This window comes from Xyrauchen texanus, chromosome 12 (assembly GCF_025860055.1).
Source record: "Xyrauchen texanus isolate HMW12.3.18 chromosome 12, RBS_HiC_50CHRs, whole genome shotgun sequence".
In the NCBI taxonomy this organism is placed as follows: Eukaryota; Metazoa; Chordata; class Actinopteri; order Cypriniformes; family Catostomidae; genus Xyrauchen; species Xyrauchen texanus.
Window position 1 is genome coordinate 20,499,529 of NC_068287.1, and position 19,503 is coordinate 20,519,031.

The 19,503-nt window shown below is 37.4% G+C and overlaps 2 protein-coding genes across 8 annotated transcripts in view; one reads left to right on the top strand and one right to left on the bottom strand.

Moving 5' to 3' along the window:
- LOC127652982 (epsin-2-like) overlaps nucleotides 1-451 on the bottom strand; it is a 38,118-nt gene extending 37,667 nt beyond the window's left edge. For all 5 annotated transcript variants that reach the window (XM_052139447.1, XM_052139446.1, XM_052139449.1 and 2 more), the window contains exon 1: nucleotides 303-451. The gene's annotated coding sequence lies outside the window, so the exon portion shown is untranslated. The remainder of the gene's footprint in view (nucleotides 1-302) is intronic.
- Nucleotides 452-5,206: 4,755 nt separating this feature from the next.
- LOC127653455 (GRB2-related adapter protein-like) lies at nucleotides 5,207-18,856 on the top strand. Of its 3 annotated transcripts, XM_052140153.1 has the most exons (6): nucleotides 5,213-5,229; nucleotides 6,924-7,186; nucleotides 7,337-7,434; nucleotides 10,107-10,226; nucleotides 17,519-17,687; nucleotides 18,059-18,856. In XM_052140153.1, the coding sequence occupies exons 2-6, from the start codon at nucleotides 7,109-7,111 to the stop codon at nucleotides 18,239-18,241; spliced, it is 648 nt and encodes a 215-aa protein (XP_051996113.1). In that variant the 5' UTR covers nucleotides 5,213-5,229; nucleotides 6,924-7,108; the 3' UTR covers nucleotides 18,242-18,856. The 3 variants fall into 3 exon arrangements, with proteins under 3 accessions (XP_051996112.1, XP_051996114.1, XP_051996113.1); XM_052140152.1 differs by having other exon boundaries at nucleotides 5,207-7,186; XM_052140154.1 differs by having other exon boundaries at nucleotides 5,207-7,186; nucleotides 18,062-18,856.
- Nucleotides 18,857-19,503: the final 647 nt, after the last annotated feature.

The window sequence follows — 19,503 nt, forward strand, 5'->3', positions numbered from 1 at the left end:
GACGTTTTATTTGAATGCATTTCGACTTTTTATGTATAAAGCGAGTTTGAGTATTAGCCGCTAATGCTAGCTAAATGTAGCTAAGCTTTGACTAAATAACTTGACAGTTTAACCAAATATTGCTCTAATTACACTCAAACCCTCCAAGAAAACTGCTTTATCAAACTCATTCCGTTTCAGGAGTGTGTTTACGCCAATATCTCATTGTTTTGTTAAAGCTTATGACGAAATCTGTGTTGTACTCGTTGGGGATATCGACACACTAAGAGAAGAAGCGACTAGAAAACAAAACAGGAACTTACCAAACCTCCGGTGATGTCGATGATGGCCGGGGGTTACACCCGGCATAAGTACAAACTAACCGTGTAAGAGAGATGGAAACTTTTATTTTTAAGAAACGCACAAGATTTACGGTGTCTTGGCGTTAGAGTTAAATGTGCTGGGTTGTGTGTGTGACACCAACACTGTTCAACATGGCGCTCTGACTGCACATTCATTCTCCAAAGGAAAAGCGAGACAAGCCAAAGGGTGTGACCAAAGTCACTGGGTTTCATTCTTTAAACGGGTTATTTCCGATAGATCGCCGCTGCGGGCGTACGGCCATTAAAGTCAACCAAAACACCCAAAAGTATTGTTCGGAAAAATGAGTCAACGTTGGTTCAATTAAATGTGATGAAGTTGGTGGAATGTGGCCCCAAAGTGGTGTTGTATCAGATAAATAAATGTTAGAATGCCATAGCTCATCTTTAGAAAAATAACACACACACTTTTAAAATATCAAACATTGAAACGTGTAACAAACAGAGTGGATTAATGTAATTTCTGTATGATATGATCAGGCCCACAACAAAACATTTTTTAATAACAATGTATTTTTAATAGGAAATGGGCCTAGCAATATACAGTCAGGGGGTCCCAGAAAACATTTCTACAGCCCTGGATATAATTATATTTCTGTCACAAGGTCAAAAAGCTATCTTTATTATATTATAGATATAGATAGTATAATTGTGTTCTTTTAAACAGAGCTTTGCTACTGAAAGCAACATTTCTTTGGCACATTTTTTATTTTATTTATTTTTTATTTTTTTTACAATTAATGTTTGTATAGAAGCCTTAAGAGAAACTAGAAGAAAAGACAGTTTCAATTAAATTCAAACTTATTATTTTAGCACTTTCACAACAAATAATATTCCAAAGCAGCTTTACTGAGAAAATGGACAAAACAACACCCACTGAGCAAGCTAAAGGTGACTGCCAAAAGTTCAACAAATATTATTGCCACAAACCATAAAGCAGATTTTTATTATCATTATTTCAAACAGTTAAGAAATAGGACTGTCTATAAAATAAAATTATCATAATTAATCTCATGATTTCTAACCAGTATTTAAGCAGAACGAACACGTAACAATATCAAACCTTTTTCCAAAGGACCCTCAACACCCCAGTTTGAAAACTCCCGCCTTAGACCAAGATAAATTAATAGGATATTTGCTTAGTATGCAATAAACATTGGCCGAACCACCTTTTTTCAGTAACTTGATTATATAACATTTAAATAGACCTTAATGTGAGTCATCCACTATTATTGTTGAAGATAAACCCTTTGGATTCGACTCAATAAATTAATGCAGTCATTCTCACTAAAAATCACATATACAGAAGGCTGAGTAATTGATAGAATTGACATAAATACACCAGTAGGGGGCAGCATGCTCAACATTTTCTTTATTTTCACTCTCTAACGCCGGTAAACAGTAGCGGTTTTAACCACCACGCAAACCACACAATTGCGTGCGGACCCCGCCCTGATAGGAAAGCTCTGCAAAAACCGCTTGAGGGTTGACCTGTTGCTCTGCGTACACACACGGATACGCTGTTGTCTGCGGTCACAGAGCAGTCCACAAACCCTCCGGGTTCGGGTCAGTAGGACTTTGGTTTCGGGTTTTAATTTATGAAATAATATACAGGCCTTCCGTACTTGTTTCGCCCACGCGCACTCGCTCACAGACACGTGCGAACGGATGAGGGTCCGTTCACACTGGATGTATTTTTGTGTGCGTCTACCCTGTTTTTACCTTGTTTTTCAATGCAAACGCGCTGGACGAACGCCCTTGATTGCTGCACCGCGTCCTGCTGTTTCTTCAGTGTCTCACGCAGGACCGGCATATTTTTAGACACTGTATGAAGTCAATAAGAACTTCAGGTTTCAAAAACGCATGTCGAGACACCTGCGTTTCATTAGTTGCGCTACGTCTACACTGTTTTTAGCGCAGGTGGCACAAAGATTTAACGTTCTGAACAAGTTCAGGTTGAGGTGACTGTTACAATGTTTAACATTATTCCTGATTGTTCTGCACAAAGCAATGTTTCAGCGCCTGATAAACGTCAATGATTTTTCCCCTTCTCTAGTGTGCTGATGGGCCGCCATGTCGAATTTGTTTACTGTCACAGTTACAAATGTTGCCGTCATCAAAGTAATAATACTGTATCATATTATAATGACAATCTGGATAACAATACATTATTATTGGGTTATAATATTAATTAATATTCAAACTTGTTTATACCTTGGACCTTCAAATATGATGATTCCCTTGTTAGGGAACCCTTTTAAAAACATATATATATATATATTTTGTATTTATTTATATATATGGCCCCTATATATTAAATACTGTATATACTGTAAAAACGGAATTACAAAATGTAGTATAAATATAACTTTTTAAATCACTGTATTGTGGAAAAACGGGAAAACATGCATTCATTATCTTTAACAAGATTTTTATTTCATAAAACATTTTTAATATACTTGGTTACAATGGCTGATGGAAAGAATTTTAAATTATAATAAAAAATAATTTTATGTAGTTTTTTTAAGCAACATTTTTTGAAATTGTGTCGGTCGGTTGCTTGGGGCTTCAGAATTTGTTAGGGAAACATTGTAACAAGACTATATAGCTTAAACCCCACCACTAACAACTGTATCTGATGATCTAATGAAAAAGCCAAGAAGATAAATGTAAAGAAGTCAATTGGAAAGGAGGCGGCGAGAACCGGCTTGATAATATAAGTAATATTTTTAATATAAAACTTAAACACACATGACACATAAACTATCTCTCTCTCCCGCACAATCCTCTGCAGCCAGCCTTTATCCCTCTCTGAGGCTTGATTAGCCTGATAAAGGACCGGGTGTGTATGACCCGGCCCCGCCCTCCGCCCTGTCACATTCCTCCATCGTTCTCTCAGGCAGGGGAGCCCCCGGCATGACGTACACCCCCTTTCCCTTGGGAGGGGCGTGCCTCTTGCCCCGTCTGCCGGCAGATCATCCCTGTCTACCTGGACGAGGGAGGGGACAAGGGGAGGGAAACAGAAATAATTAAATAGGGGTACTTCCTGTAACAGTGTATTACCCCCACAAAAAAACACTGTAAATTTAAATGAGAGGGAAAAGGCCAACGCGGAGCGGCAGTGAGAGAGAGAGAGGAGAGAGAGTTTAAAAAAAACCACTTACTCGGCAGTTCTCCGATACGCCGCAGCTTGTTCCTTCGGCCACTCCTCCACCCTCTATTGGACGACAGCTGCGCCTCTCCGGGCAGATCAGAGGCAGACCTCCAGCCCCTGGCGGACGGAAAGCCCTGCCGCGTTCTTGGGGAACAGAAGGGGGTCTCCCCCGCCCCTGTCAGCGGTTCTCCCGCTCCAGGCGGGATATCAATAATTGACACTTGACAATAAATACACAACAAAGCCACAGCGTTGACCGAAATTCTGCATGGATTGTTGACAAAACACACACACACACACACAAACACACATATTGGTGCAGCTATATTCTCCATAGACATAATGATTTTTATACTGAACAAATATATTTTCTATCCCCTAAACCTAACAGAACCCCTAAACCTAACCCTCACAAAAAAACTTTCAGCATTTTTACATTTTCAATAAAACATCTTTTAGTATATATTTTTAAAATATTTGAATAATGGGGACACTACAAATGTCCTCATAAACCACATTTATAGCGTAATACGCTTGTAATTACCAGTCTGTTACCTAAAAAAAAATAACACACACATTAAGGGGAATTATGTAAATTATATCTGACTGAATGGAATTGCATAGTTTTTTGGAATTGGGGCGCAGTGTTGCAACGTGCCCCATAGGCGCAACTGTGAAACCTGGCTGGTCACTTCTATCTGAGAATTAAAAGAAAGATGCAATTTAAAAGATTGGAGATTAAAATGATACCAAGTTTGCCTTATTTTAAATAAACAGTAAAAACAACGATTAAAATGTATTTCACGTGAATTTTTACTTTTGCTACTTTAAAATGGACTTTTGACGATATCTTCCAAAGTTTTTTTAAATTTTCCGATTTGTTTTTAATCTACACAGTTTTGATATGACAGGAAGTAAAGAAATGAAGTTTTGTCTCACCAGTGTGTGTGGAAATGTTTAAATCACATGTGTTACTAGCCCATGCTAGTTTGTGCCCCACGCTCCCCTCCTATATACATTTATGAGACCAACTGTGGTTGAAATGTGCAGTCCCTTTCTGAACTGTGTGATACATAGAGTAGGCCTACATTTCTAAGTGCGTACAGACCACACGTCAAAGGGTTCAGAGAAACCATTTTCCATTTATCAATGTAGAAATGTTTCCCATTACCTGCATCATTTTCTACACATGGTATGTAGTCTGTTTAATTGGAGTTATCCTTTGTAGTGTTTGAGAGAGAGTTTGTTGTAAGGTATATAAATGGATAGGTTTGAATAATGAGGCGCCAGACCAACATTGAGACAAATATTTGTAATAAAATAGCCTTCAGGTGGGCATAAAATGCAAATTGTTGTGTAACATTTGGCTTATTCTGAAAAAGGATTTATTGACTACAGATTGTTTAGTACATCAAAGTACACACTATTTTGTCATTATGTAAGCTTTGGAGTCAGATATGTTTTGGTCTGTTAAATTGGTCGATAAATAATGACTGCTTTATTTTAAATAAGGATGTAAATGTTGTTGTGATTAAACACAGGCCACAGTGGCATTTTGAGTAATCCTAAAGTGAACAATGATGGCAGTGCATCTATATTTCTTTCTGCACTCAGTGAGACTCCGCTGCTTGTGGTTTCTTTGTTTCATTCTCAGGAAGTTCTTTTTTCCTGTGCTCATTGTTTATGTTAGAAGGTCCACCAGATCACTATTGCTAGGTACAGTATGTTTCTCTGGAACTTAATTTAATATATATATTTGTGGCTGATAAGGCAATGAGTTGCCTCTCTGGATGCAACTAATCGAGATAAAGAGGAAAAAATTAACTGTCTGCATGCTTCATATTTTCTTTTCTTACTTAGACGTGGAGTGAGATGTCAATGTTTAAAGATATTTATTTCAAGCCATGTCATTTAAGAGAGTGCAATTAATGTTGCAGGAAGATTAAACGATTAAAGAGCATCATAAAGTTGTTAGAGGTAGTTCATTGTCTCATTTAATATTCAGTAAGTATGGTTTCATGCAATGCTCTTTATTTTTGCCAAAAACTGCACACCAAGAACTGCATTTTATCACATTTAATCTTACATCTGAGTGTCACAGATGTCTTTTGCCATGCCTTAAGTTCAAGCAAAATATTGAGTATTGACTTCTGATTTTGGTTCTATGAGTGTATGTTGAGACTTCTTCTGTACAAAAAAAATGAACACTTTTAAGTGACCGCTCATGAAGTAACATTTCCATTTCAGACTAAAACTCAAATGTTCTGAACGAAGATTAGTGAGCAGTACATATTCGCTCCAGGGAGTGTTCATAACATCAGCACAGACAGCACTAATGACAGATAATGGATCCCATTACAGTTCTCTTGCATAGCCAATGACAAACCATACATCTTTAAAATTCATATTGATGTCTAGAGTGACATCTTAGTTATTGGATCCCAAAGATGAGTAAGACAATTTTTTATCAAATGAAATGAGAGAGAACAGGATCATTTGTTGATGAACAAATTTTCTACCATTTAGGGAATAGTTACCCCCAAAACAAAAATTTTGTCGTCATTGACTTACTCTCATGATTTTTGAAACACGTATGAATTTCTTGCTTCTGTGATTTAGATTTTCAATGAATTATGTCTTAAATTTCAGGCTGTTCCTTTCATAAAGCTATTGAATAGCTTTATAACACTTGTAATATAGTGCATGAGTTGTATGGACTATATTTATGGTGCCTTTATGGTGTTTTTGTTTGTTTTGGAGCTTGAAAATATTCCCCATCCACTTTCATTGAATGGAAGAGAGCAGCGTGAATATTCTTCAAAACTTCTCCTGTTGTGTTCACTGGAAGGAAAAAATGGCAAACAGATTTGTAAACTACATAGCAGAGCGTAAAGTATGGCAGAATATTCATTTTTGGGTCATCAATTCCTTAAATTGAACAGCAATTTTTTTAAGAGCCCCTCTTAAAAAAAATTGAACTGTTGAGTCATGAAGCACTTTTGGGATCTCATTTGCTTTTCATATCAGCTCCTCAGCTGATTTAATTTGGTCTCCATGCAATCAGATTTTGCATATATGTGTAAAGAAAATGCAGCCAAATGCTAACGCAGATCTAAACATCCAACTGCATCTGTCTGTTCATTAAACAGGGGTTTATGACTACTCAACACTTGCATGTTATTCTTACCTCTAATACGCAGGTCCGGTTCTATGATGAGGGGAAGTTTTAGGGAGTCTATTCTTTTCTTTGTCCTCCTAAAAAAATGCAACTTTCCTGTTTCTCACATGGCTGCATTTCCTTCTGTTAGAGCACACTTAAAGAGGAACTGCAAACCCCCCCCACATGCTTTTTTTTCTGTCTCTCATTTTCTCTTAGACCCACACACATATTCTCAAGCTTGTTCCCTCAGTTCAGTTATCAGGGGGCAGTATTTGACAGCGAGTACGCATCAGTGGCCAGCTTGTTTCAGCGTGGATGCTCTCTTGAATACTCCCTGGGTGGCAGATCCTTGTCTCTGTATTGTGTGGCTGTGGAACCTCTAGCCACACTGATCTTCTCTGGACTGGCTTCATCTCCAGCAAAGTGATCTTCGGGATGGAAGCAGTAGCTATTTACAACTTTTGTGCCACAGAAAGCGATGAGCTTAGCTTTCAGAAGGGAGATGTACTTAAGGTAGGAGCATCATTATGGGCTATTATTCATAATAGGTTTTAGTTTGTTTGTTTCTGCAGTACCTGTGTGAGGAGAGGCAAAAATTGTGTTATGTTCAAATTGAGCCTTTTGGATGATTTGTTTACAGCTATCTGGTTCTTCTTAAACTAGATCACTAATATGGAAGATGATCCTAACTGGTACACAGCGGAGTTGATAAACAGGAAGGGCTTCGTGCCTAAAAACTATATCAGTTTAAGGCCACACACGTAAGTATCAAAACATCAATTAAATGTCAGAAAGAACTGATTTGTCTGGTATTGGTTTTGTAGTCTTGTTTCATACTAGGGCAAAAAAAAAGGATCCCATAGAGGAAAGAAAAATCACATCTTCAATATCGAACATGTGTTTCCTGAACAGTAATGAAATTAAATAAAAACAAGTAGTCTTCTGCTTCTGTTTAAAAATCAAAAGTAGAACTCACGGCTGTTTAATAGTGAAAGTAAGAGCATTTCCAAATGCACAATGCGATGAGAACTTACAGGATTGGGACCAAACAGTTGTGTGGCCACAAGAAATCCACTTGTTAGTGCGGCTAATCTGAAAAATTTACTTAAAGGGAGCATAAAGATTGTGTGGTCTGATGAGACCAGATTTACCCTATTCCAAAGTGATTGGCATGTCAGGGTAAGAGGGGAATCGCATGAAGCGATGTCCCCGTCATGCATAGTGCCCACTGTACAATCCTCTGGAGGCAGTGTTATGATCTGGGGTTGCTTCAATAGGTCAGGTTAGGCTCGGCAACATTATGCAGCAATAAAATGAAGTCAGCTGACAACCTGAATGTACTGATTGACCAGGTTATCCCATCAAAGGATTTTTTCTTCCCTGATGACATGAGCATATTCCAGGACAACAATGCCAAGATTCATTGGGCTAAAATTTTGAGTGGTTCAGGAAGCATGAGGAATCATTTTCACACATGATTATGATTATTGGCCACCACAGAGTCCTGACCTTAACCCCATTGAAAGTCTTGGGTATGTGCTGGAGAATACTTTATGGAGTGTATGGAAATAAATGTGACGTTGCATAAGGTTGTCGAAACACTGCCACAACGAATGTGCACTAATCAAAGCTAAAGGTGGTCCAATGAAATATTAGAGTATGCAACTTTTATTTTAAGCATAATCCTATAATGTACTTAAAAGTAATTCAATTAATTGAAAGTCAGTAACTGTAATTTGATTACAATAATTTAATATGTAATGCATGACTACGTTTTTACTAAAAGTAATTAGATCACTTTGTAATTGGATTACACCCAACACTGCTCATTTGTGTCTTTTTGTATTTCTTCTAAGGAATTTAGAAGCATCAAAGGCTGTGTTAGATATACAGTAAATCAATTATGTTTCCTGAGCTATAAGGGAGAGTGGGGTAAGAGGAGTCGAGGAGTCGATTTTTACATATGTTGTCTCCTACACAAGGAAAAATTAAACGGAGTTAAAATTCACCTTATCAGCAGACAAATTATTAGATATTTCAAGGTGGCTGCTATCACTTGATAATATAAAAATTAGTCTGTAACAGAAAGCCACAAACATATGGCCTTTTTAAAACAATTGATTAATTGAGTCAGCTTGCCCCAGGTTAGGGGTAAGTTATCCAGGTTAGTGGGCAAGATGAGCCATCTGGGAGTAAGTTGACTAATTGAGTTTTTCCAGTGAAACAATTTATTAATAATAATCTCCTACTTTCCCCTTGTTTTCATTAACACAGAGGATTGTTATTGTATATAAATGCTGGAGTTTTTACCAGACAATAAACGTCACTCCTTTAGGTTTTCATTTAACTTCTCACATTATAAACAGGACAGTTATTGGAATAAATTTGTTTTGATGCAAACTTATAGATGGACTGTGGGGCATGTGTACATTATAAACAGAACAGTTCGTAATAGAAGAAATTTGTATACGTAATTTCCCAGATTGTTCAGTTAATTTTGCCCCATTGTGAGGATTTAGGAAAAAAGCACCTAGTGCTTCAGGGCTAATATTGTGTTAATCAAATTATGGGTATTTATACACTGGATACACCATTATGCATGAAATAAAATTTTGTATAGAATACATTTGCTGTGGCACAACATTCAGTAAACCTCACCTATAAAAAATAAAATAAAATCACTTTGGCCAGCAAAAAACACATTTGTGCTTAAAAACATAATTCCCTCTTTTCCCATGTGTTTCTTCACAGCAAGATAGAAATGATGGATACTTCCTGCTTAAAAGGTCACATGACAAATAATATTTACAGTTGCCTATAATACACATGGGGTAGGTAATCTTTCCCACAGGCTTATCTTACCTCATTCTCCCCTAATTGAGAAATAAAAACTTCCTGTGGCATGCATTGTTGTCAATAAAGTAATCAATATTCCAGGTTGAATATAAGCTCAATCAACAGAATTTGTGGTAAAACATTGTGTAGTATTTAAAAAAAAACAGTAAGGCACTTACAATGGGAATGAATGGGACCTGTCCAAAAATAATAAAATACACATTTAAAAAAAGTATATCCACAAGATGTACATTTATTTGTCAAAATTATTTTAGTGTTTGTTACAATGTTTATGGACTGGCCCAACTCATTTCCATTGTGAGTGACTTACTGTTACACATTTTTATTTTATCATTTTTATTTTTTTAATCAACAAGGGATGAGTCAAAAATATTTCCTGTGGTAATCAATGTTCATTGGTTCAAATTATGTGTTCTGTAGCTTTTGATTGAGCTTAACTTGTATTGAACCTGGAACATTCCTTACACCCTTACCGTAAAGCAGGATGTAAACTGGATGCTGCTTGGCTGTTGATTGCATCTAACAGGTTGCATGTCTAACAGTGCTGCTGTGCATGTTTTGGATCAACTATTTACAGATGGTTTGCAGGCCGTATCTCCAGACATGTGGCCGAGGGTCGGCTACGCCAGCAGGAGTGCGGAAGCTTCTTAGTTAGAGAAAGTGAGAGCGCACCAGGGGAATTCTCCATGTCAGTAAGGTGAGGAAGTCATGTGCACCATCCCACCATGTCTATCCAAGTTTGAAGTTTTCTGTCAACAGGGTCAGCATGATTTGTTGTTTGCTGCATGCCTTGCAAAATAGAATGCATAAATAAAATTTGAACAACAAAGAAGACTGTTGGGTCCATTAAAACACATGTGACCTACTTTGCAAGGGACACCAATAACCCCTGCTGCTTCAGAAAATGTACCATGAAAATGAGAGCATCAGAAAGCTATTACGTCAGAGCGGAGATTTCATTAAAAATTCATCAAGTGCGCTTGCACTGGGATCACATTATTATTTTGTCTGGCTTGTTACCATCCAGTTCTTGATGGCTGTGTTGGGCTTGAAAGGAAGAGCAAAAGCCTGTCTGGGATCCCATAAATGAGTTGGCTGGTTTCAGTGATAATCAGCACTGCAGTCTTGAGCGAGGCTGGTCCCAGGTGTGGAAGCACTGACTTCAGTTATTGTGAGATTAAATGTCTGCATAGCACACCATGATAAGTGGACTCGGCAGCTGGTCTGCAGGTCCAGAGCTTATGTGTGATGCATGTACAGACTGTTTTGCAATACATTTCTTGAGAAAGCCTTGTCTAAGAAATAGATTACTTACCACTATATAGCTAACACAGGTGTGATGTCTGTTGGACACTGTAAAAAAAAAAACGTTGCTTGTCCAGCGCAGTTTTCTTTCCCGGTTTGACATATCCTGTTGAAACCTGAAGTTGTGTGGGACCTTTCGAAGAGCTTGTCAACCTTGTTTTAAATAGCCAATGGGCTTTATTTATGTCACAGCCATGAGCCATGGGCATGTTCCAATCCCGAAGGGCTCATCCGTATGCCCTAATCCCTTCAAAGGGTTTACCCTCCAGAGTGAGATCTTTGGAGGAATGAAGAGTATAGAGCTAAAAATTAAAGGTCATTCGGAATGCACTTTAATTTCATCTTTCCAGGCCAAAGGAGCTGCTGTTCCCGTCGAATTAAAGACTAGTGCTAATTAACATAAATCAGAATTCTTTACACCTGATTTTGCTATACTGTGAAATTTAAGCATGCTAACCAAAAAAGAAATGCTTTAAAACTGTTAGAATTCATAAAAATGTATTTAAATGTTTAAAGGTACACTGAGTAACTTTTGTCTTTGTGCCATCTTGGACTTACACTGACACCTAGCATCTTGGATGCAGTATCATTTAAAATCAATAGATTCCAGTTTTAGATGCCATTGTAGAAATGTAGTACTCCCAGTCTGTCATGATTACTTTAATCAATGAGTGAAAGTGTCCAATACCAGGTCAGTTACTGAGATTAAGTGAGTATTATTCGACTGGTCATGTGATCCTAAAATGGCAGCCCCCATGTGCAGAGTCTTTATTTTAATGTGAGTGCTCATGATGTCCTACATTGCAAAATGAGAAAACATGTTTTTAGGAGTCTTTAGTTAAACTTTTTTAATGATGAAAAAATTTACCTCAAATCTCAAAATGGGACACACAGGAATAATTGCTTTAAATAAGGTTGAATCTAACTAAAGTATTAACTAACAAAGTGTTAAACAATGTCATGAATGGGATTATCATTGCAATGACATTCCACTATGTATACAGTTATAAACATTCTACTACAGTCTCTATACATTCTATCTGTGTATACATTATTTATACATACTTCTAAGTATACATAATACACATGTATACTTTGATAATAATTAGTTGGCTTGCAACTTAGGGCTGCACAAATAATGCAAGTGAATGGGTGCCATCTTGCTGCTGGCTGTTTGATGGTCCAAAAGGCATATTTAGGCAGTATATGTCACGTATTCCCTGTTTTTTGTGCTTAGACTTTTATTTTGAAACGATTGTTTAGTTCCCCATTCCTGTTTTGTAGTCCTTTTGTTGATTCTTTTTATGATTGGTTTTCCCCTGATTGTTTCTACAGGTGTTCCTCATTCCCTTGTTTTCCCTTGTGTATTTAAGCCCTTGTTTCCCCTGGATTCTTTGTCAGTCTTTGCATGTATTGTTTGATGCTCTGTGCTTGGTTCCCGGTGTTTTTGTTTCCTTATCTTCTGAGTTTCTTTGTTTTATTAAAGCTCCTCATTCCTTGCCTGCCTCATCACAGAAAGACTAACCTAAAATGGATCTAGCGGCTGTCAGAATTGTGCTTCTGATGCAAGGGGTATCACATCCGTGAGGTTTTTAGAGCTAGCAAATTTAGTGCACGATCCAGACAACTCTCTGGTAGTTTTCTATTGGACCGGTCTGAATTGTGCACTGAAGGAACTGATGCCTCAGTCTGATCCTCACTGGACGCTCTGCAAAAATGTGGAGAAGGATCTGGAACTTTGTGGATCCCTTTACACAGTGGATTATGGTGGGAACCCCGGGCCTAAACCTGCATCTTCTGCTCCCTTGTCGAAGCCTGCCACGGCTCCTTGCTCCAAGCCTGCCCGCTCCAAGCCTGCCACGACCAAGGGCCAGCGCCCACAGAGACCCCTCCAGCGGTTTCATCCGCATTCCCAGAGACTCCACGTACAGTGGCTCTGCCTAGCCCTCCTCTGGTGGATCCACCCCCTGACCCAGTCCCTGCCCTGTGGCTGCCTCCCAGGCCCCCTGACCCAGTTCCTACCTTGAGGTGGTCTCCTTGTTCTCCTGACCATCCGCCTGATCTGCTCTGGCCTGTTTGGTCTCCAGCTCCACCACAGCCCTATGAACCTCTGGCTCCAGCTTGGTCCTCCGTGCCTGCAGCGAAGCTCCATGCTCTCCATCCCTCCAGCTCCGCCTTGTTCTCAAGCCTCCCTGGCTTTGCCTTGTTCTTCTGCTCCCCTTGCCCCTTGAACTGCCTGTTTTCTGTTTTCTCCCACACACCATGGGCAATATTTTCTTTTTTTTGGAGGGTCTGGAATCCGCTCTTTAAAGGGGGGTTCTATCACATATTCCCTGTTTTTTGTGCTTAGACTTTTTTATTTTGAAATTCTTTTTTAGTTCTCCTTTAATTTATGATTGGTTTTCCTCATTCCCTTGTGTATTTAAGCCATTGTTTCCCCTGAATTCTTTGTCAGTCTTCGCATGTATTGTTTGATGCTCTGTGCATGGTTCCCTGTGTTTTCGTTTCCTTTATATTCGGAATTACTTTGTTTTAAAGCTGCGTTTAGATCCTCATTCCTCGCCTGCCATAGATCCTCATTCCTCACCTACCATGACTCCAGTCGATCAGTTAATGTCTTCAGGAGCAAATCGATAGGATTATGTAAAAAAAAAAAAGCTAATTAAAACTTGAATTGCTTCCTGCCAGTAGTCGACGCATCACATGACGTTAGCACAATGCCGCGTTCACGCCAGAAGTCAGACGCACTCGCTCTGTATACAAAAGAGGAACAAACGTCATGCGAGAGTAAGGTCATTTCAAACAGCAATCCAGCGCTGGCTGGAAGCAATGATTTAAAGTTTTAATTATCGATTTGTTTCTTACAAACATCAGAAGACATTTATTGATTGAATGGAGATGTGTGGATTATTTTTATGCTGCCTAAATATAAATTTTGGACCATCAAATAGCCAGCAGCCTGATGGCACCCGTTTACTTGCATTGTATGGACAAACAGAGCTGAAATGTGCTTCTAAAAATCTTTACTTTGGTTCTTCTGAAGAAGGAATGTCATACACATCTTGGATGGCTTAAAAGTAAGTAAATCTTGAGAGAATTTTCATTTTTGGGTGAACTATTCCTTTGCTAGTTGAGTGATTTCATGATGTTGCTAAAGATGACAAAGCAGATAGAATCTCAGACTGTCAATCACCTTCACCTCACAGAGTGAGAGGCGAGAATGCCAGCAAACCGGTAACACTGCATTGGGGAGAGAAAGCTGCCACCGGGCTCTCCAGTACATGCAGTTAATTCATTAAACTGTCAATCACACGGATTCAAATTAAACAGCTTCTAGCGTGTCATGCAACATACTATAGCTTCCTGCAACTTTAGATAGTTGTGTTGCTTTAATACATGCAAGCAAAAACCACAACAGAGCTGGAAATTTGGGCTCTGAATGTAGGTCAATGTTAATGACACTGATGGGCTAAGAAACAATTAGTTTGTGTTGCATAATTGGGGCGTGTTGTAACAAATGGCCAATGTGTGTTAAATGAATTTTCAAAGCTGTTACAAGCAGTCATCTCTGTTAAAGCAACCTCTTTTGACTCTACTGGGGTTGTGACTCAGATAAAGATTGAGTTTTATGACTAATTTAAGCAGCTCTTAAATAGCATTACATGATGAAGTATGCATCCCTTGACTTTCAGGAAGCTTTTGAGTAAGTACTGAGTGTCACATTAAGGTTCACAAGCTTTTAGGTTTTTTAAAGCAAGTTATGTAAATGTACGGCTTTACTTCCTTGCAATGAGGAAATCTTGTTTAGTTTGCAGGTAAAACAGCATTTAAGCATTACTGCAGGAAGCGGAGCGATGTGTATCAATGTGAGTCCACAAAAAAAGTCAATGACTCATGCTTGCACCTTTGATATACCCTGAAATATCAAAATATCTCAGTAATATGCATAAAGCGTAGTCCATTCTAAGACCATTATACAGTCCATCGTTCATCATACAGTTGGAAGAACAAAGTTTTCTGTGTTTCAAACACTGAATTACTCAAATGGCATCACAACTTTGAAAAAACTTGCAAAATATTTGCAGACTCAAAGCACACACATCAAAGAAATTTAGGACTTCAACGTAAATCAAGAAACATTTCAATTTTTTTTAGCAAAACATATTGTTTAAAGACTTAAATATTTGAAGACAAGTGTTCCGTTCTGATAATTTTATAATAATTTTGCACTGCACAGATTATTGTAATCGGAAAAAACATCAGACTGATTAAATAGCCATAGATCATATGCAAAGTTGTAAAGTTTTCACTCACAGACAAAAATATATTGAGAAATGGCTAAATATTTGTCTTTGACATTCAAGTTACATGTAAACAGGTGTTGCTTATATGCTGCATTTTTGCTTATAACGTCACAAAAAATAAATGGAACATAAAAATGATCACATACTATTACTAAGAAGAGGTGATTATCTTTAATCTGTAATCTATCATTAGATAATCCACATGAAGCACAATGTGTGCAAAAAACATAATATGCTAGATGGCTAAAAACATGTAAGCTTTCGTGAATCAGATGACTTCATCGGAAATTATGTAGTATGTTGTCCAGCGTCATGGAACGTTAAACCAATTATATTAGGATTCAGATCGTTACAAACAGAGGTGAAAGTAATACAAATATGGTCAGAGAGTATTGTTCACTCTAATTACATATACCAGGATATGGTGGCAAGTACCAGGGGTGTAATGATCCATCAATCTAGCAAATAACCAATGATGTCATCGATCCAACATCAATGTATAATTTTTTTTAAGATGCACATTTTGACACTCTAATGCCAGCCATGTCTGTACTCATTTCTGTCATGCAATGCAACAATCTTCTGATATTCATCTTGCTTTAATATAAGGAAAATATTATAAATATGCTTCTCATGTGGGACACGGATGTGCGCGAAGTGATGCCTGAAGTTGCACTGTGCTCTATCCTTGTGCACGTGTCAACAGGGCTGCGAGCTCCGGTGACAAGATAGAGCAGAGCTGATCATATGCGCTATTGAACCAGGCATCAAAGTAAATTTGAATTCTACATGAGAATTTTCTATTTTAAAGAGCTATGGAGCAATTAAACTGTAACAAGTTCACAAGGAGGGGAATGGAGGAAGCGGGAAATGGCGAAATCCAACTCAAAAGGCAATTTTATTTTTCACTTAAAACTCACTTTTAGCGGACTTTAATAAACACACTTTCTCGGTGCGTGTGCACCACTCTCTCCCTCTCTGGCATCTGGCTTTCTCTTAAATCCCTCTCCAACTCTCTTTGCAATGACAAGCAGCTGTAAGAGATAATCAATAACAGGTGATGATCCTTACCATTCTCATCTCTCGATCTCGATCTCGCTCTCCATACACCATTCATCAACCTTGCCAAACAGCTGCGATATTCTGAACAGTGCTGATGAGGGAAAGAGAAAACAACTGCCTTGCCCCACCATCAATTACAAGACTTTTCACATCTACACATCAGCACCCTTACTAATATTTATCACAGTAAACTGTAACAGAATTGTTCAATACAACTGTGGACGTTTTAGCTAAGAAAAAACACAGATAGCACATACTCTCCTGTTGTTGGTGTGTAAGTATTTTGGATTGAAAGATTTAATTGCCTGTTGCAGAAATGACAAAATGTCACTGTAGTGTTTTCCTCATTCCACAAGGCAATGAGCTGTCATCAAATGATTGATAATCACATGTACTTGACTTATTTCTTGTATTATGTACCTTAAGTACCTTATTTTGTTGCGGATGTCCCAATGTGTATACTGGATTTGCACTTTTCAGAGGGCCCAATAAAATATTCTATTTTATTATATAAAATTATATTTTGGTTGCATTTGTGAGATAAAATTTTTTTAATTGAGTGTGTAAAACAGGCACATAATATCATAATATATACAGATCGCTGGCCCTTGAATCAAATCTGAATTGTATCGCAACAGACTTTGAGGTATCCGCAAACAATGGATCGATGGCTAAGATAATTTATATAAGATTTTATCATAATGAAACTGGCGATATACATCCCTACCAAGTACATGACACAAATCAATGATGGCTCAAATGACACAGAATGGAACTAAATGAGATCTTGTTACTCATGCCTGCATGCTTTGGAGAGAGAGTATACCTTTAGTCATTGTTGTGTAATTAGTTCTTATGTACAATTATTATGTTGTATTTGTTTGGAGAGGCTTTTGGACACTTGGAGACTTTTTTGATACTAGAATAACTTATATTTGTAATGCTATATCTTTTAATTGCTTTGTTGGATCAACAAAATGTTACTCAGTTACAGGTGATATGATTGGGAACAACAGTTTTGGAGCTACCTCATTTACCCCCAGAGGTATATGGTATAATGTTCAAATCAGGGGGGGAAAAAAAAAAGAATTTTTTTGGATCAATTTTATTTTTCAGAAGTTTCTTAGGCTGAGAGTCTCAGAATTTAGCATAATCTATATCATTAAAGAAATAAGTTTTAGCCTTTAATTTTGGGTACGTTTCTGAAACAGGAAATATTTATCAGCTTCAATGATTAAAGCAGTTGTTTTGCAAGTACTCTAATATTCTGTAATTGCTCTGTTTAGATTTCTTTTACTCTTTTGTCTCCTCTGTGCAGCTACGGTGATCACGTACAGCATTTTAAGGTGTTAAAGGACAGAGATGGCTATTACTTTGTTTGGGAGGAGGTCTTTCCTTCCTTAAATCAACTTGTGGAGTTTTACAAGACCAACAGCATTGCAAAGGAAAGGACTGTGTTTCTTAGGGATACAGAACACACACTAAGGGTGAGAGAAAACATACAAATATGGCTCTTTTTTAAATTCTGTTTTCATCTGGGTTCCAAAATGTTTCAAAAACACTCAAATTAATATTTCGTATTCCCAATCGCATAAAGTTTTTCATCAAAGAGCAAGAAAATATTGCCTGAAGTAAACAAGCAAACAACGACTGCCTGTCATTTGTCTAAATCAAAGTGTAAACCATGTAAGGAAACACAAACTAAATTTCTGAAAGCTACAAAACAATGATAAACATTTCTATTATAATCGTAATTGTGATGTTAAAATCTACCTACATGTGGAAAATGTAAAGGCCGTAATTGTTCTGTGGTGTCAGATTAAAACTGTGATTAACTTTGTCTGTTATTGTTTCCCAGCAGAGGCCCCATCATGCCCATGCCCTGTTTGACTTCAATCCACAGCACAACACCCAGCTGCACTTCCTGCGGGGTGATATCATAGACCTGCTGGACTGCTCCGAATCTGAACGCTGGAAAGGTCGATGCCGTGGATGTGTGGGCTTTTTTCCTCCTGAATATGTGCAGCCTATCTATCAGTGACACCCAGTGAATATACATAACAACACTGCGTGTACATTAAAATGTTTGAAAAGGACTTTGCAAAAAGCAAACTGAAAGAAAATGATTTATTCAGCCACAGATTTTTAAAGATTTTCGTGCAGTTGACACTAAGTTGACACTTTTTAGCATGCTACATTTTATGTAGAAAAGAATGCACATCTATATGCAATAATAATCACCATATTACTGTATAGTAGATTATAAACGCAAACAGATTATCAATGTGTTTCTTCTGAACATAATTATTCCTTGCACTTCGCTTGAAAATCTACTCTTTCATTCCTAAATATTGCACATTTTGTCCCTGTATATATTGTTCATAATTGTTTTTGTCTTATTTTCTTTTAAAGATGTATGATGATGTAAATGTTACTATTGTGATGACAAGATGAATATAAAAGTGTTTAATATCAAGCAGATTTGAATCATTTTAAGGCCCAGATTAGATGAGGGCTTTCAGGAAGTATTCAACTTCCATTATTTGACATTCTGATGTGTGGCAAAGTCAAATTAAGGTATAATTACATTTCGTTTTTTTCTCTTCTGTACAAGTAATTTCCTATAACTAAATTAAAATCCACATCTCAAAATAAATGTCTCAATATTCACTACTTTTTTCAATAGAATAAATTAGGTGAGATATTTAACTTAATTATCTTGTAAGATTACACTAAATATGTTTATATACTTATGTTCAATTGTTTAATTACACATACACAAAAAAGACTTTCTGAGGACTGGCACACTTGTTGACATGATAGGCACACACGGGATAATTCTTGAGGACCTTATCTTTCAGATACATAGGCTACTTCGAAAGTGGTTGGATATTCAAGCTTCTGCCTGATTTTCCCCACATCAATTAATTCTTTACTACACTTATTTGATATTGTGTTTGAGTAAACTATATTTACTCATATCTGGATTACTTATTGGCAGTGTTGGGTAAGTTACTCAAAAAAAGTAATTCACTACAAAATTTCCAATTACTACTCTAAAAATGTAATTGATCACTGACTTTACTTTTCAATTAAATAATCCATAATCACATTACTAATTTGTTTTAATGTAGGGTACAACGGGGCTAAAGGCACACCTTATGCCTCCTACACACTACACGGCTTTCAAAGACGTCAGATTGTGGTATCGTTCATATTACACAACTGTGTGTCTTGTCATGGAAGTCGTAGAGTTTTAAATTACATGAGGAATCGGCGAAAGGGGTGAACGCATTACAAAAC

What these genes read in the sequence shown, in the direction of transcription:
- LOC127653455 (XM_052140152.1), top strand. Translation starts at nt 7,109, where the DNA reads ATGGAAGCAGTAGCTATTTACAACTTTTGTGCCACAGAAAGCGATGAG. An exon ending in GAATTCTCCATGTCAGTAAG is followed by an intron (nt 10,227 to 17,518) that starts GTGAGGAAGTCA and finishes TCCTCTGTGCAG; the next exon opens with CTACGGTGATCACGTACAGC. An exon ending in ATACAGAACACACACTAAGG is followed by an intron (nt 17,688 to 18,058) that starts GTGAGAGAAAAC and finishes ATTGTTTCCCAG; the next exon opens with CAGAGGCCCCATCATGCCCA.